The sequence below is a fragment of the Meles meles genome, chromosome 6 (assembly GCF_922984935.1).
Source record: "Meles meles chromosome 6, mMelMel3.1 paternal haplotype, whole genome shotgun sequence".
Taxonomy (NCBI): Eukaryota; Metazoa; Chordata; class Mammalia; order Carnivora; family Mustelidae; genus Meles; species Meles meles.
In genome coordinates, this window is record NC_060071.1 from 52,373,627 (window position 1) to 52,394,672 (window position 21,046).

The following is a 21,046-nucleotide window of genomic DNA, read 5'->3' on the forward strand; positions in this document are numbered from 1 at the left end:
GCCCAGAGAGACCAGGGGCCAAGTTCAAGGTCACTCAGCCACTGAGGTGAGTTTCTGGAACAGGGCCTGGCAACACTACCTCTGACTCAGGGTCTGTCCCTGCAGCCCGGGCTGAGCAGACTCCCCAGGTGAGAAATGCTTCTGTGTACAGAATTCAGCTTTGCAGCGGTGGGAAATTCTAAGAAGCTGCATCTTCAGTGTAGGTTGTTTTGAAAGTATCTGGTCCTCTCTCAGTTCACTGGGTTCAGATAGAGCCTGGATGGAGGCCCAGAGCACCCGTGGCTCCCGGGGGCAGCTGTTCCCGGGAGGGCCCGGCTTTGGCGGCCTGCATGCATGCCACACTCTCTGAAACCCGCTTGCAGTCTGTTATACGATTTTATACCATTTCAGGGAGGTTATTTCCCCCCAAACCATTCATGGGGTAACAAGGGAATAGAGAACTTGTGTGAGCAAACGTATTTATGTCGTCCCCCGCCCAAAGCTTCTGAAACGTGTAAATCTAATGGACGCCAGCCTGCCCCTCACTTCTTTAGGACCTACTTAGCCACAGCCAGAGAGGAACATCTTTCCATCAGAGCTGTGGAGTGGGTATGTGTGTATTTTTAATAACATCTATCTTTGTGACACAAATTGTAAATGTTCTTCGTGGAAGAATTGGAAACCACGAATATCCAGCTCGCCAGAGATCACCGCTTCTAACGTCTGGATGTATTTTCTCACAAACTATGTGTTTTTTTTAACAGATAGGGATCATTTAATGTACATAGCTTGCATCTGACTGTTTTCACTAAACATAAGCTCTTGAGCAATTCTCAAGTCATTAAATATTCTTTGAAATACAATTTTCAGTGACCTCATAATATTCAGTAATATCGGTGTACTATAATTCATTTTGGCAGTGCCCCCTTGTTGGACATTTATTATACTGTGCTCTATTGTAAATGACACAGCAGTGAATGTCTTCCTGTGTTTCTCTGTTGATTCCCCTGGGATAAGTTCCCAAAGTGGAATTATTAGCCAAAGGCTATGAGCCTTTCAAAAGTCCTTGAGACACCAGGATCAAATGCACCTGCAAGAAGGTAGAGAAGCTGTGTCCGGGCTTCTACAAACTCTGCCTTCTGGGAGATCAGATGTACTTGAGATATGACCGGACCCCCCCACCCCAAGCTCCGGGCTCCTCCTTGAGAAGGCTCAAGGTATGTAACAGCTGCAGACCAGCATTTGAAGCTGAAGGTCTATCTCACTGAAGGGGGGCCGGATTTGTCCTTTGAGGCCTCCAGGATAAGGCCCACAGCAAGAGCACAAAGATTTCCGTCGGGATTCTAGGATTCTAGACACAAAGCAATAGGCTTCCCCACCCCACCCCAGGCAGCAGGATCTCTGCCTCAGCTCTGCTGAGACTGAAGCTGTCTTTGAGGTTCAAGGACTAGTTGGTAGGTTAGACCCTGGAACCCCTGACACCCTACCACTGGGACACTGGGAACTGACCATCTCCACAGTGATCCTAACAATTATCATGAAACACTGAAAAACCCCAAATCTTCTCCTTGGACACCTTCTGCCAAGGGACAACTCGGCAGTTGTCCTGCTCCCTCGGCTATAAGATGAAGCTGTTATGAGAGTTAAATCTGATTACATTAATGATCGCTATTAGTGTCGGTGTGTGTATTAGGAGGAGTGAGTGAGAAAAGATGGTGTTGGGCAGCAGTTATAACCAGATCTGGATTTGGACTCAAGTCACACCCCCATAGAGAACTTAGAACAGAAAACAGAGACATTTGAAGGTCTGGGGGGAGGATTGTTCACATAAAAAAAAAAAAAAATACAGAACAAGCTTCCTTTAGAACGTCTGGTACCTGCATTTTATTTCTTTGTTCTTTCATTTTTATGCCTCTCAAAGCAATAATGGTCCAGAGTTCATACGGTCTAGTGCCGCTAATGGCCTGTAGTTCAAGTGAGGAGCTGTAGAACACTCACTGCATTTTTAGGAGCTCTGCAAGCCAATTGGTACACGTGGCCATTATTAAAAATTCAGTTTTGCAAACTTGCGAGTAAATAAATGACATCAAAAACAAAGGTACTGGGGCGCCTGGGTGGCTCAGTGGGTTAAAGCCTCTGCCTTCGGCTCAGGTCATGATCCCAGGGTCGGGGATTGAGCCCCGCATTGGGCTCTCTGCTCTGCAGGGAGCCTGCTTCCTCCCCTCTCTCTCTGCCTGCTTCTCTGCCTACTTGTGATGTCTCTCTCTCTGTCAAATAAATAAATAAAATCTTTAAAAAAACAAAAACAAAACAAAAAACAAAGGTACTGAGTGTTAACAATTCGTTACTCCCTAGTTATTTAATTGCTCTCTGTGCTCTCCAGGTGACTGCTGTCTATTATATCCGTGGTAGAAAGTTCACATGACCGTGGACTCTTGCGAGTCTCTCTGACTCTACTGTTGCTGACATCAACTTGGTAGATCAAAGTTAGCCTGGTGGGAATATTTACACCACTGAAATTGGCAAATGCTCCAAATAGGGCCTTTTTTTTTTTCCTGGAAAAGCAGGTAAACAGTTACCAGCACACCACTGCCTGTAACTTCAGTATCCCCCCGCCCAACTTCGCGACATTCCCCAAAAGGGAGCTCTGTTCCTGACTTTTAGCTGTTTCCTTTTGCACTTATCCCCATATTTCTTAATTACATGCTTTCACCGCCATGTCTAGATTTTTAAATCTTAGACATTGTATGTTGACTTCCTGTTATGGAAAATGAGCATCTGGCTCTCTTCCAGCTCAGTCTCCCCTCTTACTACACACACACACACACACACACACACACACACACACACACTTTCCCTACCTCTGTGCTCCCAGGATGCTATAGTATAACTCTTTTTTAAAAAAAAAATATTTTATTTATTAATGTGACAGAGATCACAAGTAGGCAGAGAGGCAGGCAGAGAGAGAGGGGGAAGCAGGCTCCCCGCGGAGCAGAGAGCCCAATGCGGGGCTCGATCCCAGGACCCTGGGATCATGACCTGAGTCGAAGGCAGAGGCTTCAACCCACTGAGCCTCCCAGGTGCCCCTATAGTATAACTCCTGTTTCAATAAATATTTAAGATTTACATGATTACAGCTATGCAAATATTGTACATAAATCATTATCACTGTGGTTTACATTTGCTTTCTTATAGAACCTTTTTCCTGGAGTTAATAATTGTGTTTTTTTATTTACTTGATTTCTCCATAGAACAGTTGTTTTCAGACATTTTTTCTTAGTAGTAGAACTTTTCTTTCAAACAAAATGTTATGTGGAATCTTATAGTATAAAACAGGAAAAGCAGAGCTGCCACATCGAAAGGGGGTTCTTCCCCTGAGGGCTGCCATGTACAGCTAAGTAGGTTGTACACTGTACAATGGTAGGGGTTACCATTCACGTAAGCAAAAATGTGATTCAGTCACGACAATCATAACTCTCCACCCTACTGGGGAATGCTTCCATTGTGTAAGGCAAGGTCCGCCTGGGAGTATACATTACATCAGGATCATTCTCGGCTTTAAAAAGATTTATTCCCTCCCCAGTGCAGGGCTCTGACCTCACTCCATTCTGAATAGGTTCCAGGGATGTTGCTTAACCTGTCCTTCCAGTGCATAACCCACACAGGCTGTGGGCCAGAAGCTGCTGTTAGCTGATGGCCACCTATTGGCTGATTCAGTGCCCCTCAGATATGCCTGGGCTGGGCTGGGAGCCAAAAGTATCATGCACACAGCTTTGCTCAGGGATCATGCAGTTGCAGCCTTTGGGATCAAATGGAAGGGATGGTGCCGTCAGAGAGTGTGTGAGCTGTGGGAGCAGACAAGGCAAGGCCTATCTACCCTTGGGAGTCAGGGCTGGAGGAGAGGAGTTGGCCCAAAGGACCAGTGGGATTCAAAGAGCTCAGCCTTGAGGGTCACACCTAGGCAGGAACCCCTGATTTGCTTTCAGCTGGGTAACCTTGGGGCAAGTGGCTGAAGCTTCCTGGGCCTTAAGTTCTTCAGACCTAAGTCGCGGGATGTGCGAGAGTTGAAGAAGGTCATGTGTAACCCTGATAAATGCCACGGGCACATGTGGCTCAGTCTCTGCTCAGAGTCTCATTTAAAGAAAGAGTCCAACAGCCCAAAGGTAACTGAAAAGGTATCCCCATTCTAACTGCTTCCCCCATAGAATGGCAAAGGGGGCCCCATTCCTAACTGCTGGTGGTACTCCCCAGCTGACCTTCGCCTCCATTCTGTAATTTTCCCACAATGCATAGCATCCACGAAACTCCCCTTTGTACACCTCCGATGCTCCCTCCCCCGTTTCTCCACTTCATCTCTCACGCTCTGTGCTGTTGCCATTTGCTCTTGGGTCTGTTTCTTCTCCACCCATCTCGCCATTGCTGTGTCACAAAAAGTCAGAGGATCTGGAAATGAGTGGCTAAAGATGCGGGCAGGACTTGGGTGGGGAGAGGTTACAGCAGGACACTCTGAAATCACTCTTGCCACATCGTGCTGGTGAAGCGTAAGGCACATGAAGCAGAGGCTTTGCAAAAATTCTCTTCTTCATTAGTCTATGGAGGGGCCAAAAAGGGGGGTGAGGTATGGCCTGCCTGAGGGGCCTCCAATGACCTAACCACCATCAGCCGGTGGGCTGTGACTGGGAAAATCCTCCCTATTTCCTCAGATGCTCCCCAAAACCTAGTATTTAAAAAGTCCTGGGGATGGAAACACAGCTTCTGCCTATAATTCTCTTCCCTTTGTTAAACATGGACCTCTATTCCTTTCCCCCTCCCCCACATTCTTTGTTTCATCTTTTGTGGAATCCATCCCTTTGAAGATCGCCTTTCAGGCCCTGCACCTAGCACGAAGCATGTGCCAGGCTTGTGAGGAGCTGGGTAATCAGACAAGAGACGGATTCTGTCCTCAGTTCCTCGAAGACAAATGGAAACAGGCTGCAATTGCACCTGATGGTGTCTGTAATAGAAGGAGGCCTAGAATGCTCTGAGCACACAGAGCAGGAGCTCCTCCTCCTTGAGAAATCAGGGAAGACTTCCTGGAGGAGGTGTTATTATCTAATCTGTATGATAATACTACTACTAACACATACTAAGCATTTACGGTAATGATAATCTCCACACAAAGTACTTTGCTAAGCGTTAGCTCATTCAGTCTTCACCTGAAGACTAAGAGGCTGGTGTTACTCTCCTCATTTCAAAAAATGAGGAAACTGAAGCTCACAGAACTTCACTGACTTTCTCACGGCCATGCAGCTAAAAGGTAGCTGAGCTGTAACTCAAACACAGGCCTGTGTGCCTCCGTAGACCATGCTTTGAACCACATGGCACTGTGTACAGCTGTTTAAGATGCACACTGAACAAGGCTCCATATCTAGCAGCAGCATTGTTCACATCGTAGGCAGAGTGACTTATGTGACGGTGTTCAGGTGGACCCAGAGACTTAGGCCTCTTCGCTGACTCCTGGAGCAGCAGGAAGGACATCCTCCCCTGGAGGGCAGGGGGCACTATGGACACTGGGGAGAGTACATATGCCCCCGTGTCTGGAGATATAGGCTGCCAGGACTGCTGCCCACTAGGCTTTGGTTGTTCAGGCGAATAAGAGCATCTTTTAAACTTTTTTACTTGAGGAAGAGGTACCTTTTCCTGATTTGCACAAAGAACTCATGTGGACGAATAGCAGACCTGCCTTATTGCTCTGCTGTGTGTCCCCTTCCCCATTACCTTTCGGTGTTGGGGGGGACACAGCCACGGAACAATTTGGACCAGCCTGAGGCAAGGATGCAAAGGTGAATAAGACAATGGGAGGTCCTTGGGGACCTTCCAGTCCAGTTTAGAAGACCACAATAAAGGCTCTCGTTTCAGGGTCACCCTAGGACCATCAAACTCATCCTCTTCTCTCCCTCTCTTTCTCCTTGGCAGACGGGCAGGATTGAACCCAACTACCCCAAGGTCTGTGGTCACCAAGGCAACGTGCTGGACATCAAGTGGAACCCATTCATTGACAACATCATTGCCTCGTGCTCAGAGGACACATCGGTGAGCAGGAGGGGTGATCCCCAACGAGGGTGGACCCCCAGGGGGCTCCTCCCTGCTTTCTCCTGGAGGCCTCCCTTCCTAACCTCCTCTCTTTCTCCTGCCTTTGCCCTACTTCTGACTTCTTTTCATCCTTCCAGCCAGGCCCAGGATGGGGAGGGAGTTAGGAAAAGGACCGAGAGAGCGGATCCATGAATATTTCACACATCTTGTGCCTTTAGTGTGACACAGTTTGGAGGTGTTGATTTTGTAGGTGAGGATTAAAACACGAAGTTTAGGGATGTGATTCAGCGCTCATCTCAAGAGAAGACCTTCCTCCCTGTCCATGTTTTCCCTCCTGCCCTTCCTGGGCTGGGCAGGATGCCACTGAAGCTCGGGCTCTGGAGGGTGCAGCGGTCAGGGCCGGGAGCACAGGGGCCCAGCGGGAGAGACGGCAGGTGGAGGAGCGGCCAGTCCTACTCTTTGGGGCACAGGGAGCTCAAGGAGGTGTGCGGTGACCACAGCTGGCTCCGTCTCTGCCTGCCGAGGTGCTGGGCCCCTGTCACCAGCCATGAGGAAGCAGACACGCTCTGCCTCATACCAAGCTCCTCCACTCACTCTGAGCTGGAGTGTCGTTGGTCCTCACGGCCACTGCCACCCCCACGCTGAGGGTCAGGCAAGGCCAGGCTAGGAAGTACAGGAAGGCTGCCGGCCATCCAGCCCCTGCTCTCCCTGCTCCACCCACCCTCGTCAGGACATCAAACCTCACGGTCCAGGCTAGAAGCTCCTGGCCCTCTCACCAGGGCAGCCAGCTGGGAAGGAGGTAAGCAGCGGGCAGCTCGATGAAGGGAGGGACAGATAAACCAGGCCTCTCAGAGTCACTGGCCGCCCAGGCTCCAGGTCTGGTCCAGATCTCTGCCTGACTGAGGGCAAGGCCGGGAGGGTCACTCACCAAGACGGCCCTGCCTGGTTCTCACTCAGCACCTTATTTCACCCGGGAGTGAGTCAGGTGCCTATTTCTCCAGGGACTCGGCTCATAAACCAGGTGTCCACGCTGTGGATTCAGGAAAAGTGCTAGGTCCCGGCGCCCACCATGCTAGCCGAGCAGCTGTCTTCAGGTCTGCACACACTGACGGGAGGACGGCAGTGTGCCCTCCACGCTCCCGGGGGTGTCCTTCTTCAAACGGATCTCAGCTGTGGGATCTCACGGACTGGGATGAAACCTCAGCTTACCCACTTGCCAGCTGGGTGACCAAGGTGACCCCTCTCTGGGCCTTAGTTTTGCACCTCCGTGTCACAGCAGTGGTGAGATGTGCTGTTGGCAGTTGCCATGAGGAGGAAAAGGGGTCTGTGCCTAACACTGTGCCTGCTGGTCTCTGTCCTTCTCCAGAAACACCACCGGTAGGAGGGTAGGGTCACACGCCATGTGCTGAAGGTCCACACAGACTGAAGTCACTGTGGCTGTGGAGGTCAGATGAGGGCTAGTGCTTGGGGAAGTGGGGTTCGTGTTGGGGGGAGGGAATGTGAGAAAGCTGGGCCCTGGGGAAGCAGGGCTGCTGGCAGAGAAGGGGTGGAAGGAGGCCAGGGGAGAGGGCATAGGTCTTGGGGGAGGGTCTCAGCCCCCCAGCCTCTGTAACAAAACACCAGGCTGGGGGGCTTGTAAACAGCAGGGGTTCACTGTTCCCAGTTCTGGAGGCAAAAGTCCGAGATCAGGAGCCAGTGTGGTCGGGGAGGGCCTGTTTTTGTCCTATGTCCACATGGCAGCAAGAGGGTGTGGGGTCTCCCTGGAGACTCTCTGATAAGGGCACTAATCCTGTTCCTGAGGGTTCCACCTCATGACCTTGTCACCTCCCAGACATCCAGCAAATACTCGCAGCTTAGGGGGCAGGATCTCAACATATGTAAGGGACAGTGCATGCGCCGGGGAAGGGGAAGGGAAGGGAAGCTAATGGGCCAGGGTGGGGGTCACAGCTGCCTTTGTGGAGGAGGGCCCCACCACCCCGCGCCCTGAGCCAAACCAGCTCTGGGATGTGGCTCAGCCAAGAGGAGGGGGTTACCTGGGGAGGAGCGTGGCTGGCAGGGGTGGGAGATGAAGGGAGAGGACCCCAGGCCTGAGGGCACAGCAGGGAGGGCTGGTTGGAGGCCACCGAGCCATAGAGAAGGGGATTAAGTCTTTGGTCCAGAGAGGAACCAAGCTGTGGCTCTGGCCGCCGGTCCAGCTGGTCCTAAAGCAGCAGCTCGGAGCCCAGCTTAGCCCCATCAGGTCTCACCCGGCCCAAGGGTCAGGGGAGCTAACAGGCCCCCAGGCTGGAGTAGCCCCTCCTGGAGAAGGTCCTTGAGGCCTGCGGTTCCATGGGGAGGCAGGTCACAGGCAGGGCCGGCCCCCCTCAGCTCCTTACCAACGGTCCTGGGTTTCCAGGTGAGGGAACTGAGGCGCAGTCGCCAGGGCTGGCAGCTCGGGTCCAGCAACCACCCGGTAGCGACGTCTCTGAGGCTTCTCCGAGCTCGGCCTGGCCTGCACACCCACCAAGGGTACACGGCGGGGGCAGGCATCCTCCGCAGGGCCTGGGAGGGATGGCATGGAAGGGGAAGGAGCCTGCAGCTCCCCAGCTCAGGTGAGGAGGCCTGTCCACACCACCAGCGCTGTTGGGACTGACATCCCTGCTGCCATCAGAGCGCCTCGAGGGGCGAGCCCCTGGGACGGCCTCCCTCAACCCGTGCTGGCCCAAATGGTCAACTTACTGCCCGGCAGACATGACATCCAGAACCAGGCTGAGGTCAGTCAGCAGAACAAAGTGCCAGGCACCGTGCTCCTCATGGGGGCTGGGGAGTCGCTGTTGAAGCGGGTCTGGCGCAGGTCTCCATGTCTCTGCTCACCCCCCACCCCTCTACTGCCCTCTGCCTGGACACTGAAGGGAGCCAGCCAGCCCTCCCTGCTCCCCAGCTCCTTTTCCATACCCCCCCACCCCTGAAAAACCTCCAGGGAGATCCATGCCCCATGCCCTCTCCTCCTCAGAGCATGAGGAGGGCCTCAGAAGTCTGACCCCATCCCCCCAGGGCTCCAGGGGCACATACCCGGGCCCTTTCCCAGTGGGCTCCTGTCCCGCGGGAGAGGTGGAGGCCATAACTCTCCCTGGCATCTGGCAGAATCCAGTTCTTTCCGCCACTGGGTGATGTCACCTATTGTTGAACGGCTGTGCTTTTTATAGCTTCTGCGGCAGCTAGGGAGGGTGGATGGCAGGCGGCAGGGAAGGCTCTACGGGCTTCCAGCCGCGTGCTCCTAGCCTTCCCAGAGGGCCAGCAGCTGCAGAGAAAGGGAGAAGTTTCTGACATCTAAGGAGAGGGAACGAGTGGTCCCAGAGGCGAGAGGGAGGCAGGTCCCTCTCTCTGGTGGACTGAGCTCAGCAGTTTTTCCTCCACTCTTTATCCAAAGGCTGCCCTCCCAGCCCACCCCCACCTCCCAGAGAGCATGCCCCTCCCCAAGGAGCTGGGAGTGGGATGGGGCAGGATGTCAGCCCTGCAGGAAGCAGCCAGAAACCACCCACCACCCTGCCCTTCTTTTCTACACACACACACGCACACACACACACACACACACGCATGCACACTAGAGAACTGATACTGCTTGGAACTGGAAGGGAGCACCATGGCCCTTTCAGAGATGGAAGGACAGTGGCCCGAGAGAGGTCGACGGCCTGACAAGGCCTCACCCACAGACCTGGGACTGCAGAGCAAGTGGCAGTGTGCCTTTGTCCTTAAGCAGCTGCTGGGCTCAGGGGTCCACGGGTCTATAGGTTCTGCCACTTCCCAGGCCTGTGACCTTGAACCGGTTTCTCTACCTCTCTGGGCACAGGTTGCCCTCCCATCAAATGGAGCTCGTATTGGACTTAGCATCAGAGCGGAACGAAGACACAATGGTTCGTGTTTCTTGTCTACTGAGAACTCTAGGGCCCCTGGGGAGTCAGCAAGCTGAAGTCAGACACCTGGGGCGCCTTCCACTGCTTCTCATTCTTTGCTCTTTGAGCCCCTGCGTAGGCCTTCAGTCACTGGTTTCCAAAAGACGGACTAAGCTGAATGGTGAACCTCAAAATCCAAGAGAGAAATCCCCCACCCCTTCTAAACCAGGAGTACAGGGGTGAATCCCCGTCTACCCAGCTCACCACCAGCCAGAGCCAGGACTGGTGGGCTCCCTCCAAGTCGGGGTGCTGATTCACTGCCGAGCCGGCTGCTGAGGTGAAGGCAAGGCTTCTGGGCTTCTAGGATTCTTCCATTGGCTCCAATTCCAAAGGGATTTGCCAGGCCCTGTTCCTTGCATGGAAGGCCAAGGTGGGACTTAGAAGATCCCACCCCTGTATGGAGGAGTCAGCCGTTCAGTGTGTGATGACTTGGCAGAGGGTGATGTCTAGATACCCCGCACTGGGGAGCTGCTCTCTTTGTGGGGATAGATAAGCAGGAATAACAGGGCCTCTCCAAGGTGTCAGATTCAATCCAGGGGAGAAGGAAGGCTTTGGGCTGCCTGTCGGGGCCTGGATTTGAACAGAGCTTGTCAGACTGCAAAGCTCTCAGGTTGTTGACCCCTCCCCAAGGGCAAAGACACTTGGTTTTGTAGTTTTAGGGGTTTTTTTGGTTTGTTTTTTGCTTTTTGTTTTTTAGGATTATTTATTTATTTGTCAGAGAGAGCCAGCGAGGAGCGAGCGAGCGCACAGGCAGGCAGAGTGGTAGGCGGAGGCAGAGGGAGAAGCAGGCTCCCCGCCAAGGAAGGAGCCCGATGTGGGACTCGATCCCAGGACACTGGGATCATGACCTGAGCCAAAGGCAGCCGCCCAGCCGACTGAGCCACCCAGGCGTCCCTGGTTTTGTAGTTTGACTCACCATTCTTATTGGCCATCTTGCCTTAGCCTTGTCTGCACAATCTGCTGTCTCCCCCACGAAACTGTGAGCTGCTCTGCATCTAGTATGTGGGACCCAGGCAGACACGGAGCATATTTTGTTGGATTGACTTTGACCCAGGGACCTGAGAAGGGACCCTGTGGGCTTGCTAGAGGGAGCGTTTTGCCACAGTTCTCCACCCCTTCCTTCCAGAAATCCGGTTTGTCTGGCCCTATCAAGTTTCCTGTTGAAGCAGCCTCTGAGCAGATCCACAGGGCTCCTCCCACACCCATCCTCTCTTTGCTTCAAACAAATCCCTTGAATACCGAGGGACTGGAATTCCTTTTCCAGCTACTTAGGCCCACTAGGAACTCCAGCTCCTCCTCGGAGTGCCTATGGCCAACTATTTGCTGTAGCAGTAGATCATACATCTTAACAGTTCTTGGTGAAAACGGCTCTTTGGGCTTCCCGCTGTGGGCCTCTGCTCCCTGAGACTTGGATCCAGTTCAGAGCCTAAACCAGGGCACAGACGCAGCCCGCCCTCCCCAGCCCCTTAGCTTAGCCCTTGGGTTCCTGGGCAGAACTGTCTTCCTAACGAGTCAGCTTATCTGGCTAGAAAGCCTCCCACTCACAAGGACACAAAGCCCAGTTTAGTTTAACCCACACGCCTCTCAATGGTGGGCATATCTCTGTTCCTTATCTGGACAAGGAGCCTGAGCCTCAGAGAGGTCACCTGGTGTTCCCAGGTCATTCAGCCAGTGAGGGGGCTTAGAGCCTGAGTGGACCCTCACTTCAGTTTCCCTTGTGCCTCTGCCTTCTCTGGCATGGGGACATTACCCAGGGATGATGTGCCTCAGTTAGCTGGACACTCAGGAATTAGGCTGTTGTGGGGGGAAGGGTTTTTCCTGAGACTCGCCCAAGCAGAACTTCCTCAGGTCTCGGTGACCGGGTGTGACACACAATGTCAATGAGGCTTCCGGCCTCCTCTGCTACCTGCCAGCCTGCTCCACACCTGTCAGGCTGACGCACCTGCGCTTTCCCCACCCACCGTGCCCAAACCCAAGCGCTGTTCGTTTCTCCGTCTCCTTCCTCCTCCTCCCCCCATCCCCAGCTCTCTTTTCAAACTTAAGCCAACATGCTGTATTCTAGCCTTGCTCTCCCCGGACCCTCCCACCCTTGACTGCCCCCTACCCCCGCAAGACTGGATTCAAGGCCCCTCCAGCTCTGTGTCCATGGCTTCCCTGCTCAAGAGCAGGCACGGAGCCGGCTCAGCGAGACCCCCGTGGCTAGCAGGAGTCTGGCTCACAGAAGGCAGTGTGGAACGAATCAGGCTCTCCTCTCTGTTTCGGAGATCTTTCTCAAAGTCCGGAGGCCGCTCTCCTGCCTCAGTCAACATTTCGTCACCGACTGCTTCAGTGCTCATGGGTACACACTTGTCAGCTGTCCTCGAGCTACCGTAGAAGGTGTCCTCAACCCCAAACGCTTCCACACCGGCCTGTCACTCTGACCCGCAAAGTCTCATCCTCGAGAGTCCAAAGACTTCTAGAGCTCCCTCCTCACGTGCCAACAAGGAACCCAGAAAATGATGCCGAGTAGTTCTGGGAAGCAAAGAAACGCAAACCCGGGTAGTGAGATGGCACTGTCCACCTGTCGGGTGGGCAGAAGTCTGTTTCTGAAGGCATAGTCGGAGCCGGGGTAAAGAGGCACTCTCAGACTCTGTTGGCGAAAACTGGGAGGGCTTCGGGGACAGTCTCATAGTAACTGGTAAAAAATGAAGCCACTTGGAGGCACACGCCCTACAGGAGTACTGGCACCCAAACACGTATTACAGGGCTGTTCTGCATAGAGTGACTTGGAAGAGGGACAAAGGTGGGCAGAGCCTGGGTGTCTGCAAATGGAGAGTGGTGAAGCCATCATGGCAGAGTCAGGCCACAGATGTCCCTCTGGCCGCTCACTAAGAGAAAGTCAATCCAGGGGTACCAGGGGGGAAAGATGCTTGCTACCTATTACAGGAGAAAAGCAAGTTCCAGGAGAATACATGTAAACAAACAGCTTCCCTTCGGGTAGAAGAGAAAGAAGTGGGGGCAGGGGAAGGTGTGCACGCGGGCGTGTGTCCTCGTGTGTGTGTCCCACCAGAGCACTGGTCTCCTCTCTTCAAGGGTTATTTTCATCTAGTGCATGGGAGCAAGAGGACTGCTGGTGACCACACAGTCATCTGCACGGGTCCCTGTCCCACCCTCTCCTCCACTTCCAGATCAGACCTCACCTCAAATGCCATTGTACAGGGCCCGCTGGGGGAAAACCACGGGTCCTGCTGGGTCCCCTCTGTGTCACCTCGGTCCCCCAACCCTCCCCCAGCCACCAGCTCTCTGTGGAGAACTGCAGCAACCACAGGGGACTGCAATGTTGGAAACATGTTTTAAATTGCCCCCTGATTATAAACTTTTTCTTGACTGTGTTTGGGTTTTTTTTTTCTACGATTTTACTTATTTGACAGACAGAGACAAGTAGGCAGAGAGGCAGGCAGAGAGAGAGAGAGAGAGAGGGAAGCAGGCTCCCCGCTAAGCAGAAAGCCCGATGCGATGTGGGGCTCCATCCCAGGACCTTGAGATCATGACCTGAACTGAAGGCAGAGGCTTTAACCCACTGAGCCACCCAAGGCGCCCCATGGCCGTGTTTTTTAAATTGAGAAGGGTTCACTGAAGGGCAACCCCAAACTTTGATTGAACTTGCCTTTCTCACCCTGACGCCTCCTGTGTCTCAATGTGCAAAGCTGGGTCTTCGGGGAACACAAGAAGAAGGGAAACCAGCACAGGAATCGCCTCGGGGGCACCCCCAGTTCCCAGCCATCCCCCCTGTTCCAAGGACTGCCCTTGGAGTTCCACGTTTATTCATAGGCTTCAGAATTATCACTGACCAGCCAATATTGCATAATAACACGACGTATTAAATTGTCGCCCTAATGTTGGTCACTTTGGTATTTCTAAATTTTCCGTGTGGCGGTGAACACCTTCATGCACGGGGATTTTTTGCTTCTATCGGATTTTCAGAGTGAAATTACCACATCAAGGAATACGACATAAATGTCTTCATGGTTCCTGCTAAAGATTGCCAGATTGCTTCCAAAAGAGTGACTCTGATTTATAATGCTACCAACGCCCATTTCATCCACCAGTTCCAGTACGATCTTGCCAGCACTGGCTCTCCCCCACCCCACCTCCCAGTTGGCTACTTTAGAAAATTATAAATGGTATCTCAAAGCTGTTTTTCCAGGTTTTCTCCTTACTGGCAAGGATGGAGTTCAGATTTTCAAACGACTTGCTTCAAGGATGCCCTACGCTGTAGAGCCGCGCGCTCTTTCCTCTCTGGTCAGGGCACAATCAATAGCATTCGTGATGACAACGATTATAACAAGGATTAGAATTCCTTAGGTCTCACGAACACTTCACCGTTTACAAACCTGGGCACCCAGCATCTCATTTTATTCCACCAGGAGGCAAGGCTAGGCAAAGAGGGTTCTTCTCCCATCTGTGGATGAAACAGTTGCAACTAGGCAGAGTACGTTTGGCCTCTGGGAGGTGGAAACCCACGGGGCTGATGTCAGTGATCCGGGAGGTGCTCAAGGATGGCAGAGAGGCTGCTCACTCTCTCTCTGGGGCCACATGGTCTCTGCTCTCTGCTCCTCCGTATATCCCAACTTCCTCTCAACTCGTCATCTCTTTCTGCTGCCCTCCCCTTTTAAAAGATTTTACTTATTCATTTGCGAGAGCATAAGTGAAGGGGAGAGGCAGAGGGAGAGGCTGTGGGAGAAGCAAACTCCCCACTGAGCATGGAACCCAACTTGGGGCTCCATCCCAGGACCTGGAGATCAGGCCCTGAGCCGAAGGCAGATGCTTAACGGATTGAGCCCCCAGGTGCCCCTCTCTCTGCTTCTTCTTCTTTTTTTTAATTTTCTTTTAAGATTTTATTCGTTTATTTGACAGAAAGAGATCACAAGTAGGCAGAGAGGCAGGCAGAGAGAGAGGAGGAAGCAGGCTTCCTGCTGAGCAGAGAGCCCAATGCGGAGCTCGATCCCAGGACCCTGGGATCGTGAGCTGAGCTGAAGGCAGAGGCTTTAATCCACTGAGCCACCCAGGTGCCCTGCTCTCTCTGCTTCTTTCCCAGCTTCCACAAGACTGCAGATCGCGGCTGTGTCCAGGCTCTGCCCATCCTCCTAGTACAGGCTCCAAACATCAGATGGTCTCCACCCCTTGGAGCCTCACCTCTCGGGAGAGACTCTGGGCCTCCCAGCCTCCCAGATGGGTTTTCCTGGGCTCTCAAGTCCACCTTGGTGAGGAGCAGAGTGAGTGACAGGGCCGTGTGAAACCAACAGAGCTGCGGAGGCTGAGATCAGAGCTCTTAGGAGGGTGTGGGAAGGGAAGCAGACTTAATACAACGCTCACCAAAAGCTGCTTACTGTGTGCCGGGCACCTTGGAGCCTCCCCCCCGCCTCAGTCAGGCTCTGCCCACCGGACCAGCCAGGGAGTGCCCCATGGCGCAGATCTGGGGGACCCTGGGGTCTGAGGGAGAGGGCCGGCAGGGGCTTCCCCTGGCCTTTGCCCACCCAGCCTCGGCTCCCCGTCCCCCTCTGCAGGTGCGGATCTGGGAGATCCCCGAGGGGGGTTTGAAGCGGAACATGACTGAGGCTCTCCTGGAGCTGCACGGGCACAGCCGGCGCGTGGGGCTGGTTGAGTGGCACCCCACCACCAACAACATCCTGTTCAGTGCCGGCTATGACTATAAGGTGAGCAGCCCGGCAGCCACTGTGGCCAGAGCAGCTCAGTGCAGGGTTGCGGGGAGGGGGGTGCTGGCAGGGATCTCTTTAGGAGCCACCTATAAGGATCACTGTTACTCTCCTGAACGTGTAGACCAACATCATCCTGTCTGTTCACCCATTCGTTCATTCCACAGAGTGGGGCATCTTTGGGGCACCCTGTCATTCCTGGGGTCCACAGCGGCCACCTCTCTGACTCCTTTGGCCCTAAGAGATTAGAAGAGAATGCCCACTCCATGCCCAGACCCTCTCCAGAGCCACTTCTTAAATCTAGAAGTGGCTACTGCCCTCTTGGTAGGAAAAAGGAGCAATCAAAGTTGCTGGAGGGAGGAGAATGGCGTGCCCTCAAGTGGTGTGCCAACCACGGGACCCCGGGCAGCGACATTCATCCTTCTTGCTAGTAGCAGAAACCGAGCTCCTCCCCAGGCTGGGGCTGGGCTCTGCCAAGGGACGGTAGAGGATTTGCTGGATGAGGAGCCTCAGCCTTCGATACAGAGTTTCATGCCCCCCTTCTGCCTCCCAGCACACCCCAACCCAGCATGGGGCGTCTCTCCCAGGACCCTAGGGAGCAGACCGGGGACAGATGCCTCTGGCATGCCCACCCTCGCAGGTCCTCATCTGGAACCTGGACGTGGGTGAGCCCGTGAAGATGATAGATTGCCACTCGGACGTGATCCTCTGCATGTCCTTCAACACAGACGGCAGTCTGCTCACCACCACGTGCAAGGACAAGAAGCTTCGCGTGATCGAGCCCCGCTCTGGCCGTGTCCTGCAGGTGAAGCCCCACAGTCTTTGAGGGGAAGGGAAGGTGTCGGATCTGGGCTTTGGCTTTTGGTCAGGCCTAGAGGAAACGGCTGTGCCGGCTCCCCTTCTCCCATGCACCCGGCCTACACCTCCATGGACCAGCCCCTGTGTTCTGGGTTCTTCTCAACTCACAGAAACCCTGCCTTGGTCTGGGTGGAGAGGGACCTTGGTACCCTTTCTCATCCTCAATGTACCCCTCTTCCTAGATGGGATTCTTCTGGCCTCCTTCAGGGGCAGCACAGGGGACACCCTTTAGCACACAAATCCCAGGGTGTTTCCCAAACCCCAGCATGGGCCCAGGAAGAGGAGGCTTTGGACTCGCTGCCCAGTCCCCTGCATGGGAATAGCCTGAGGGAGATGGCTCAGGGCACGGGCCCCAGGGGACAGCTCCAAGTGGGGAGGCTACTGGTGAATTTGGCTCCAGCTTGGTCATTGGGTCTCCTGGGTCTTGACTGTGGAGAAGGGATTAGATGCCATCTGGGAGTAAGAAACAAACACTTCCTGAGCACCTGCTGTGTGCTAGTCACGGGGCTAGATGGGGTGGAAAATTTGAACCAAATGTGAGGTTTAGCTCCTACACGAGAAAGGATTGATACTTGACCTGGTGCTGTTTATCTTGGAAGAGTCAGAAATTGCAAGAGCAGAAAGTCATCAACTACTTACCATTATAGATAATAACACTCAGAGTTATTAGCATCATTAGTATCCAGCAGCACTGACTCCGAGCTCGCCGTGTCCCTGAATCCTCCTGCCAGCCTGCTAAGGTGGGCACAACTACTCTTCCAGCTTCCCACGGGTGAACCGAGGCTTGGAGAGGGTTCGAGACGGAGGCTCAGTTACATCTGGGGCTAGAATTCAAGCCCAGCCAGTGGCCCCCAGAGCCCGCGCTGAGCAGAGGAACAGAGAACCCAAGCTCCACCTCACAGACACGACACAGGTCGTGGAGGTGGCCCTCCTGGGTGCTACCCTCCTTGGGCAGCACCAGAAGTGATGCCAGCCTGGGTCTCCCCACTGCTCCTCCACCAGCCTCTGGTTTCTGACCTGATGCTGACTCATCCCAGCAAAGGACTGTTACGTGTTAGGAGGAGGAGGAAGGGTCATGAACTGAGAGGCAGCGGGGAAAGGAGGCGGAGGATGGCCCTGTTAGAAGAAGCCCCAGGTGAAGCACGTCGTGGAGCAGTGACCCAGGGAGGCCCCTGTGCTCCTGAGCCTCACCCTCATCCTCAGAGGTCCCCTCCAGCAGCTACTGTCGTGAGGCTTGGAGGAGAGACCTCGCTGGGAACACCTGGTTTGCTCTCCCTTCCCACCCCGCCCACCCCACCCCTGCCGCAGAGAGGACTGGATTCCCGGCCCCAGGGCCCCTTTGTTCCCCGGCACCTGCATAAGTCTTGCGCTGTAAGGAAGTTCCCCCATCAGTGGCTTACAGCAATGCAGGTGCTTCCCTTGCAGTTCCGGAGACCAGAAGTCCAAAGTCAAGGCTGCACTCCCTCTGGAGGCTCCTGGAGAGAACTCTTCCCCGCCTCCTCCAGCCTGCAGCCGCATTCACTCCAGTCTCTGCTTCTGGAGTCACATCACCTCCTCTGTGTGTCGGCAGCGCCTCCCTTTTTCTTACCTCTCACAAGGATGCTCGTGATGACCTTTTGGGCCCACTTGTCTAATGCAAGGCAGTTAAGGACCCCTCACGGGCTCCAGGGATGAAGGCCTGGACCTATCTTTTGCGAGCCCCATTCAGCCCACTGCAGTTCCCCAGCATCTGGGGCCCTGACTTACCAGCTCTCTCTGTCCCCACCAGGAGGCAAACTGTAAAAACCACAGAGTGAACCGGGTGGTGTTCCTGGGAAACATGAAACGTCTTCTCACAACCGGGGTCTCCAGGTGGAACACAAGACAAATCGCCCTCTGGGACCAGGTCAGCCACGGGGACATTGGATGGTGACACGGAAGGGTGGTCACTCTCGGGGCTTTGCTGGGGTCGGGGAAGGTAAGGTGCCATCCTGCCTGGACATAAGCTGATACCGGTCTTTACCCATCCCCCCAGGAGGACCTGTCCATGCCCCTGATCGAGGAGGAAATTGATGGGCTGTCAGGCCTCCTGTTCCCCTTCTACGATGCTGATACCCACATGCTCTACCTGGCTGGAAAGGTAGTAGAAGATGGGTGGTGGAAGGCACGGGCAGCCTGTGGGAGACCCCACCCCCATTGTGCCTCTGCTCCTGCCCTGCCCCCTAAGAAGAGCAGGCTAACCTCTCTGGTCTTCCCCTCAGGCTCTCCCTTCCTTCCTTCCAAACCTGCCCTCGGGTCTGCCATTCATTCCTACTGAAGGGTCAGCGTCTGGGAATGACTTCAGAGGAGCACGGGGGTGGGGTTTACACCAGAATAAGGATCAGAGCCAGAAGTGTAGAGGACAGTGACTCATGGGGAGCATCTGAGGCACCTGACAGGCGCCCTTTGGCAAATGTGGCCTCATGTATCAGAAGTGCTGTCTCCACACACGGGCGCCCCAACCCCCTCATCTCTGTCAGCGCCCTGTGGCGGCCGGCCCGGGTCTAGAGGCCAGGTCTCCCTGGTCTTTTGACCACCCCCGAGACACATCAGAGGCTTCTTCAGACCACCCCTCACTCTCCTCACCTCCTTCCCTCCCCCCCAGGGAGACGGAAACATCCGGTACTACGAGATCAGCACTGAGAAGCCCTTCTTGAGTTACCTCATGGAGTTCCGCTCCCCAGCCCCGCAGAAAGGCCTAGGTAAGGAGGGGTCCAGAGCTATGATCCAGGGTTTCAGGACCTCAGGGGTCTGGAGGTTTCCCGGGCTATGATACCATAGAACAAGAGACTGGACGTTTAGCTATGGGTCCCCATCACTGCACCCCCAGTCTCCCCAGAGGGCCCGGGACTGACAGAACATCGTGAGTGAGTGAGGTCAGGGGTGAGATGTTCCTCACACCCCACATTCTACCACCACTAAAGTCTTGCAGCAAAACGTTCATTCCTGTCAACGAACACTGGCATCACATATCATTCAGCAATTCCCTGTTCGGGGTCGGAATCACCCAGTTGGAAGAAGTTTCTTCCAATTTCCTTTTCTTTCTTCTGCATTCCCTCCTTCCCTTGGAGCCCGAGTCTGGCTTGTTCCCTCCGGGGATGTGGTGTTATGGATAGGACCTGAGAGCCAGCTTCCAGGTCATCAGTGCTGGAAGGGCCCAAGAACCCACCTCAGTGACTGACAGCAAGATGGTGGCCCAGAGATATACCTGAGGTCCCAGTGACTTCAGCCTTCCCCACCTCTGTCTTCTCCACCTCCTCACCGTCACCTCTTCATCGAGTAGAATAAAAAGCAGCCTGGACTTCAGAGTCAGACCTAAGTTTACATTCGGATTCAACTGAGGCTCAGTTTCTCCATCTGTAAAATAAGGAAAATCAGCCTGTTAGGTAAGGCTGTTGTAAAGCTTGGATAGAGCACCTGGCAGAGCACCTGTTCCTCCTGCTCTTTCACACAGTCATTCAACAAACACTTACCAGGTCGCCGCCCCTAGACACAGTGGTAAATAATACAGAACCCAGCCTTTCTCTTGTGGGGCTCATATTCCACTAAAGGGAGACAGACAATAAACAAATAAAGAAGGAAAATCCTGGATGGTCATAAATTCTAGGCAGAGATTCAAATAAGGCAATAGAACAGAGAGTGACTAGGGCTATTTGGGACCTGGTGGTCCAGGAAGGCCTGGCTGTGGGTGTGGCCTTTTAAGCCGCGATCTGAAAGGCGGGAAGAGGGAAGAGTAGGGCCAGCAGGAGGAACAGTCAATGCAAAGTCTCTGTGGCAAGAATGAGCCTGGCATGTTCTAGAAACAGAATGGAGGTCACTGTGACTAAGTACAGACTCTTTAATATAGCAGAAGATGGGGAGAGAGTTGGGACATGAATCTGGAGCTGAGGGCAGGGATCAGATGCCATGGGATGGATTAGAAGGATGTATTCGTGATGGGGTCTCCAGAGAAACAGAAATATATATAACATATTTTATATATAAAACATATAAATATATATACATGGATTTATGAGGAACTGGTTCACACAATTATGAAGGCTGAGAAGTCCCATGATTGGGGTGCCTGGATGGCTCAGTTGGTTAAGTGTCTGCCTTTGACTCACGTCATGATCCCAGGATCCTCTCAGCAGGGGATCTGCTTCTCCCTCTCCCTCTGCTTCTCCTCCTGCTCATGCTCTCTCTCTCAAATAAATAAATAAAATCTTAAAAAAAAAAAAAAGTCCCATGATCTGTTGGCTTCCTGGAGACCCAGAAAAGCTGGTGGTATCATTCAGTTCAAGACCAAAGACCCGAGAAGCAAAGGAGTTGATGGTGTGAACCTCAGTCTAAGGGCAGATGACATGAGCTGTCCTAGTTCAGACGGTGAGGCAGGAGAAAAAGGAGTGACTCCCTCCTTCCTCTGCCTGTGTTCTGTTCAGGCCATCTGCAGATTGGATGATGGCCATCCAGCCTGGGGAGGGCGACCTGAGCCCACAGACACATACAGTT

At 53.6% G+C, this 21,046-nt stretch overlaps 1 protein-coding gene and 1 long non-coding RNA gene across 5 annotated transcripts in view; one reads left to right on the forward strand and one right to left on the reverse strand.

Moving 5' to 3' along the window:
• Nucleotides 1-21,046, forward strand: part of CORO2B (coronin 2B) — a 127,217-nt gene that overhangs the window by 98,699 nt on the left and 7,472 nt on the right. For all 4 annotated transcript variants that reach the window (XR_006818725.1, XM_046008738.1, XM_046008736.1 and 1 more), the window contains exons 3-8: nt 5,935-6,051; nt 15,530-15,679; nt 16,320-16,484; nt 18,306-18,422; nt 18,552-18,656; nt 19,161-19,257. Coding sequence is in view for 3 of the 4 variants with exons in the window: in XM_046008738.1 (XP_045864694.1) it covers nt 5,935-6,051; nt 15,530-15,679; nt 16,320-16,484; nt 18,306-18,422; nt 18,552-18,656; nt 19,161-19,257 (751 nt within the window). In the remaining variant the exon portion in view is untranslated. The remainder of the gene's footprint in view (nt 1-5,934; nt 6,052-15,529; nt 15,680-16,319; nt 16,485-18,305; nt 18,423-18,551; nt 18,657-19,160; nt 19,258-21,046) is intronic.
• Nucleotides 6,062-9,226, reverse strand: LOC123944052. Its single transcript, XR_006818726.1, has 3 exons — nt 9,103-9,226; nt 8,427-8,592; nt 6,062-7,488 (listed from the first exon to the last, which is right to left on the reverse strand). It is a non-coding gene; the product is annotated as an uncharacterized LOC123944052 (long non-coding RNA).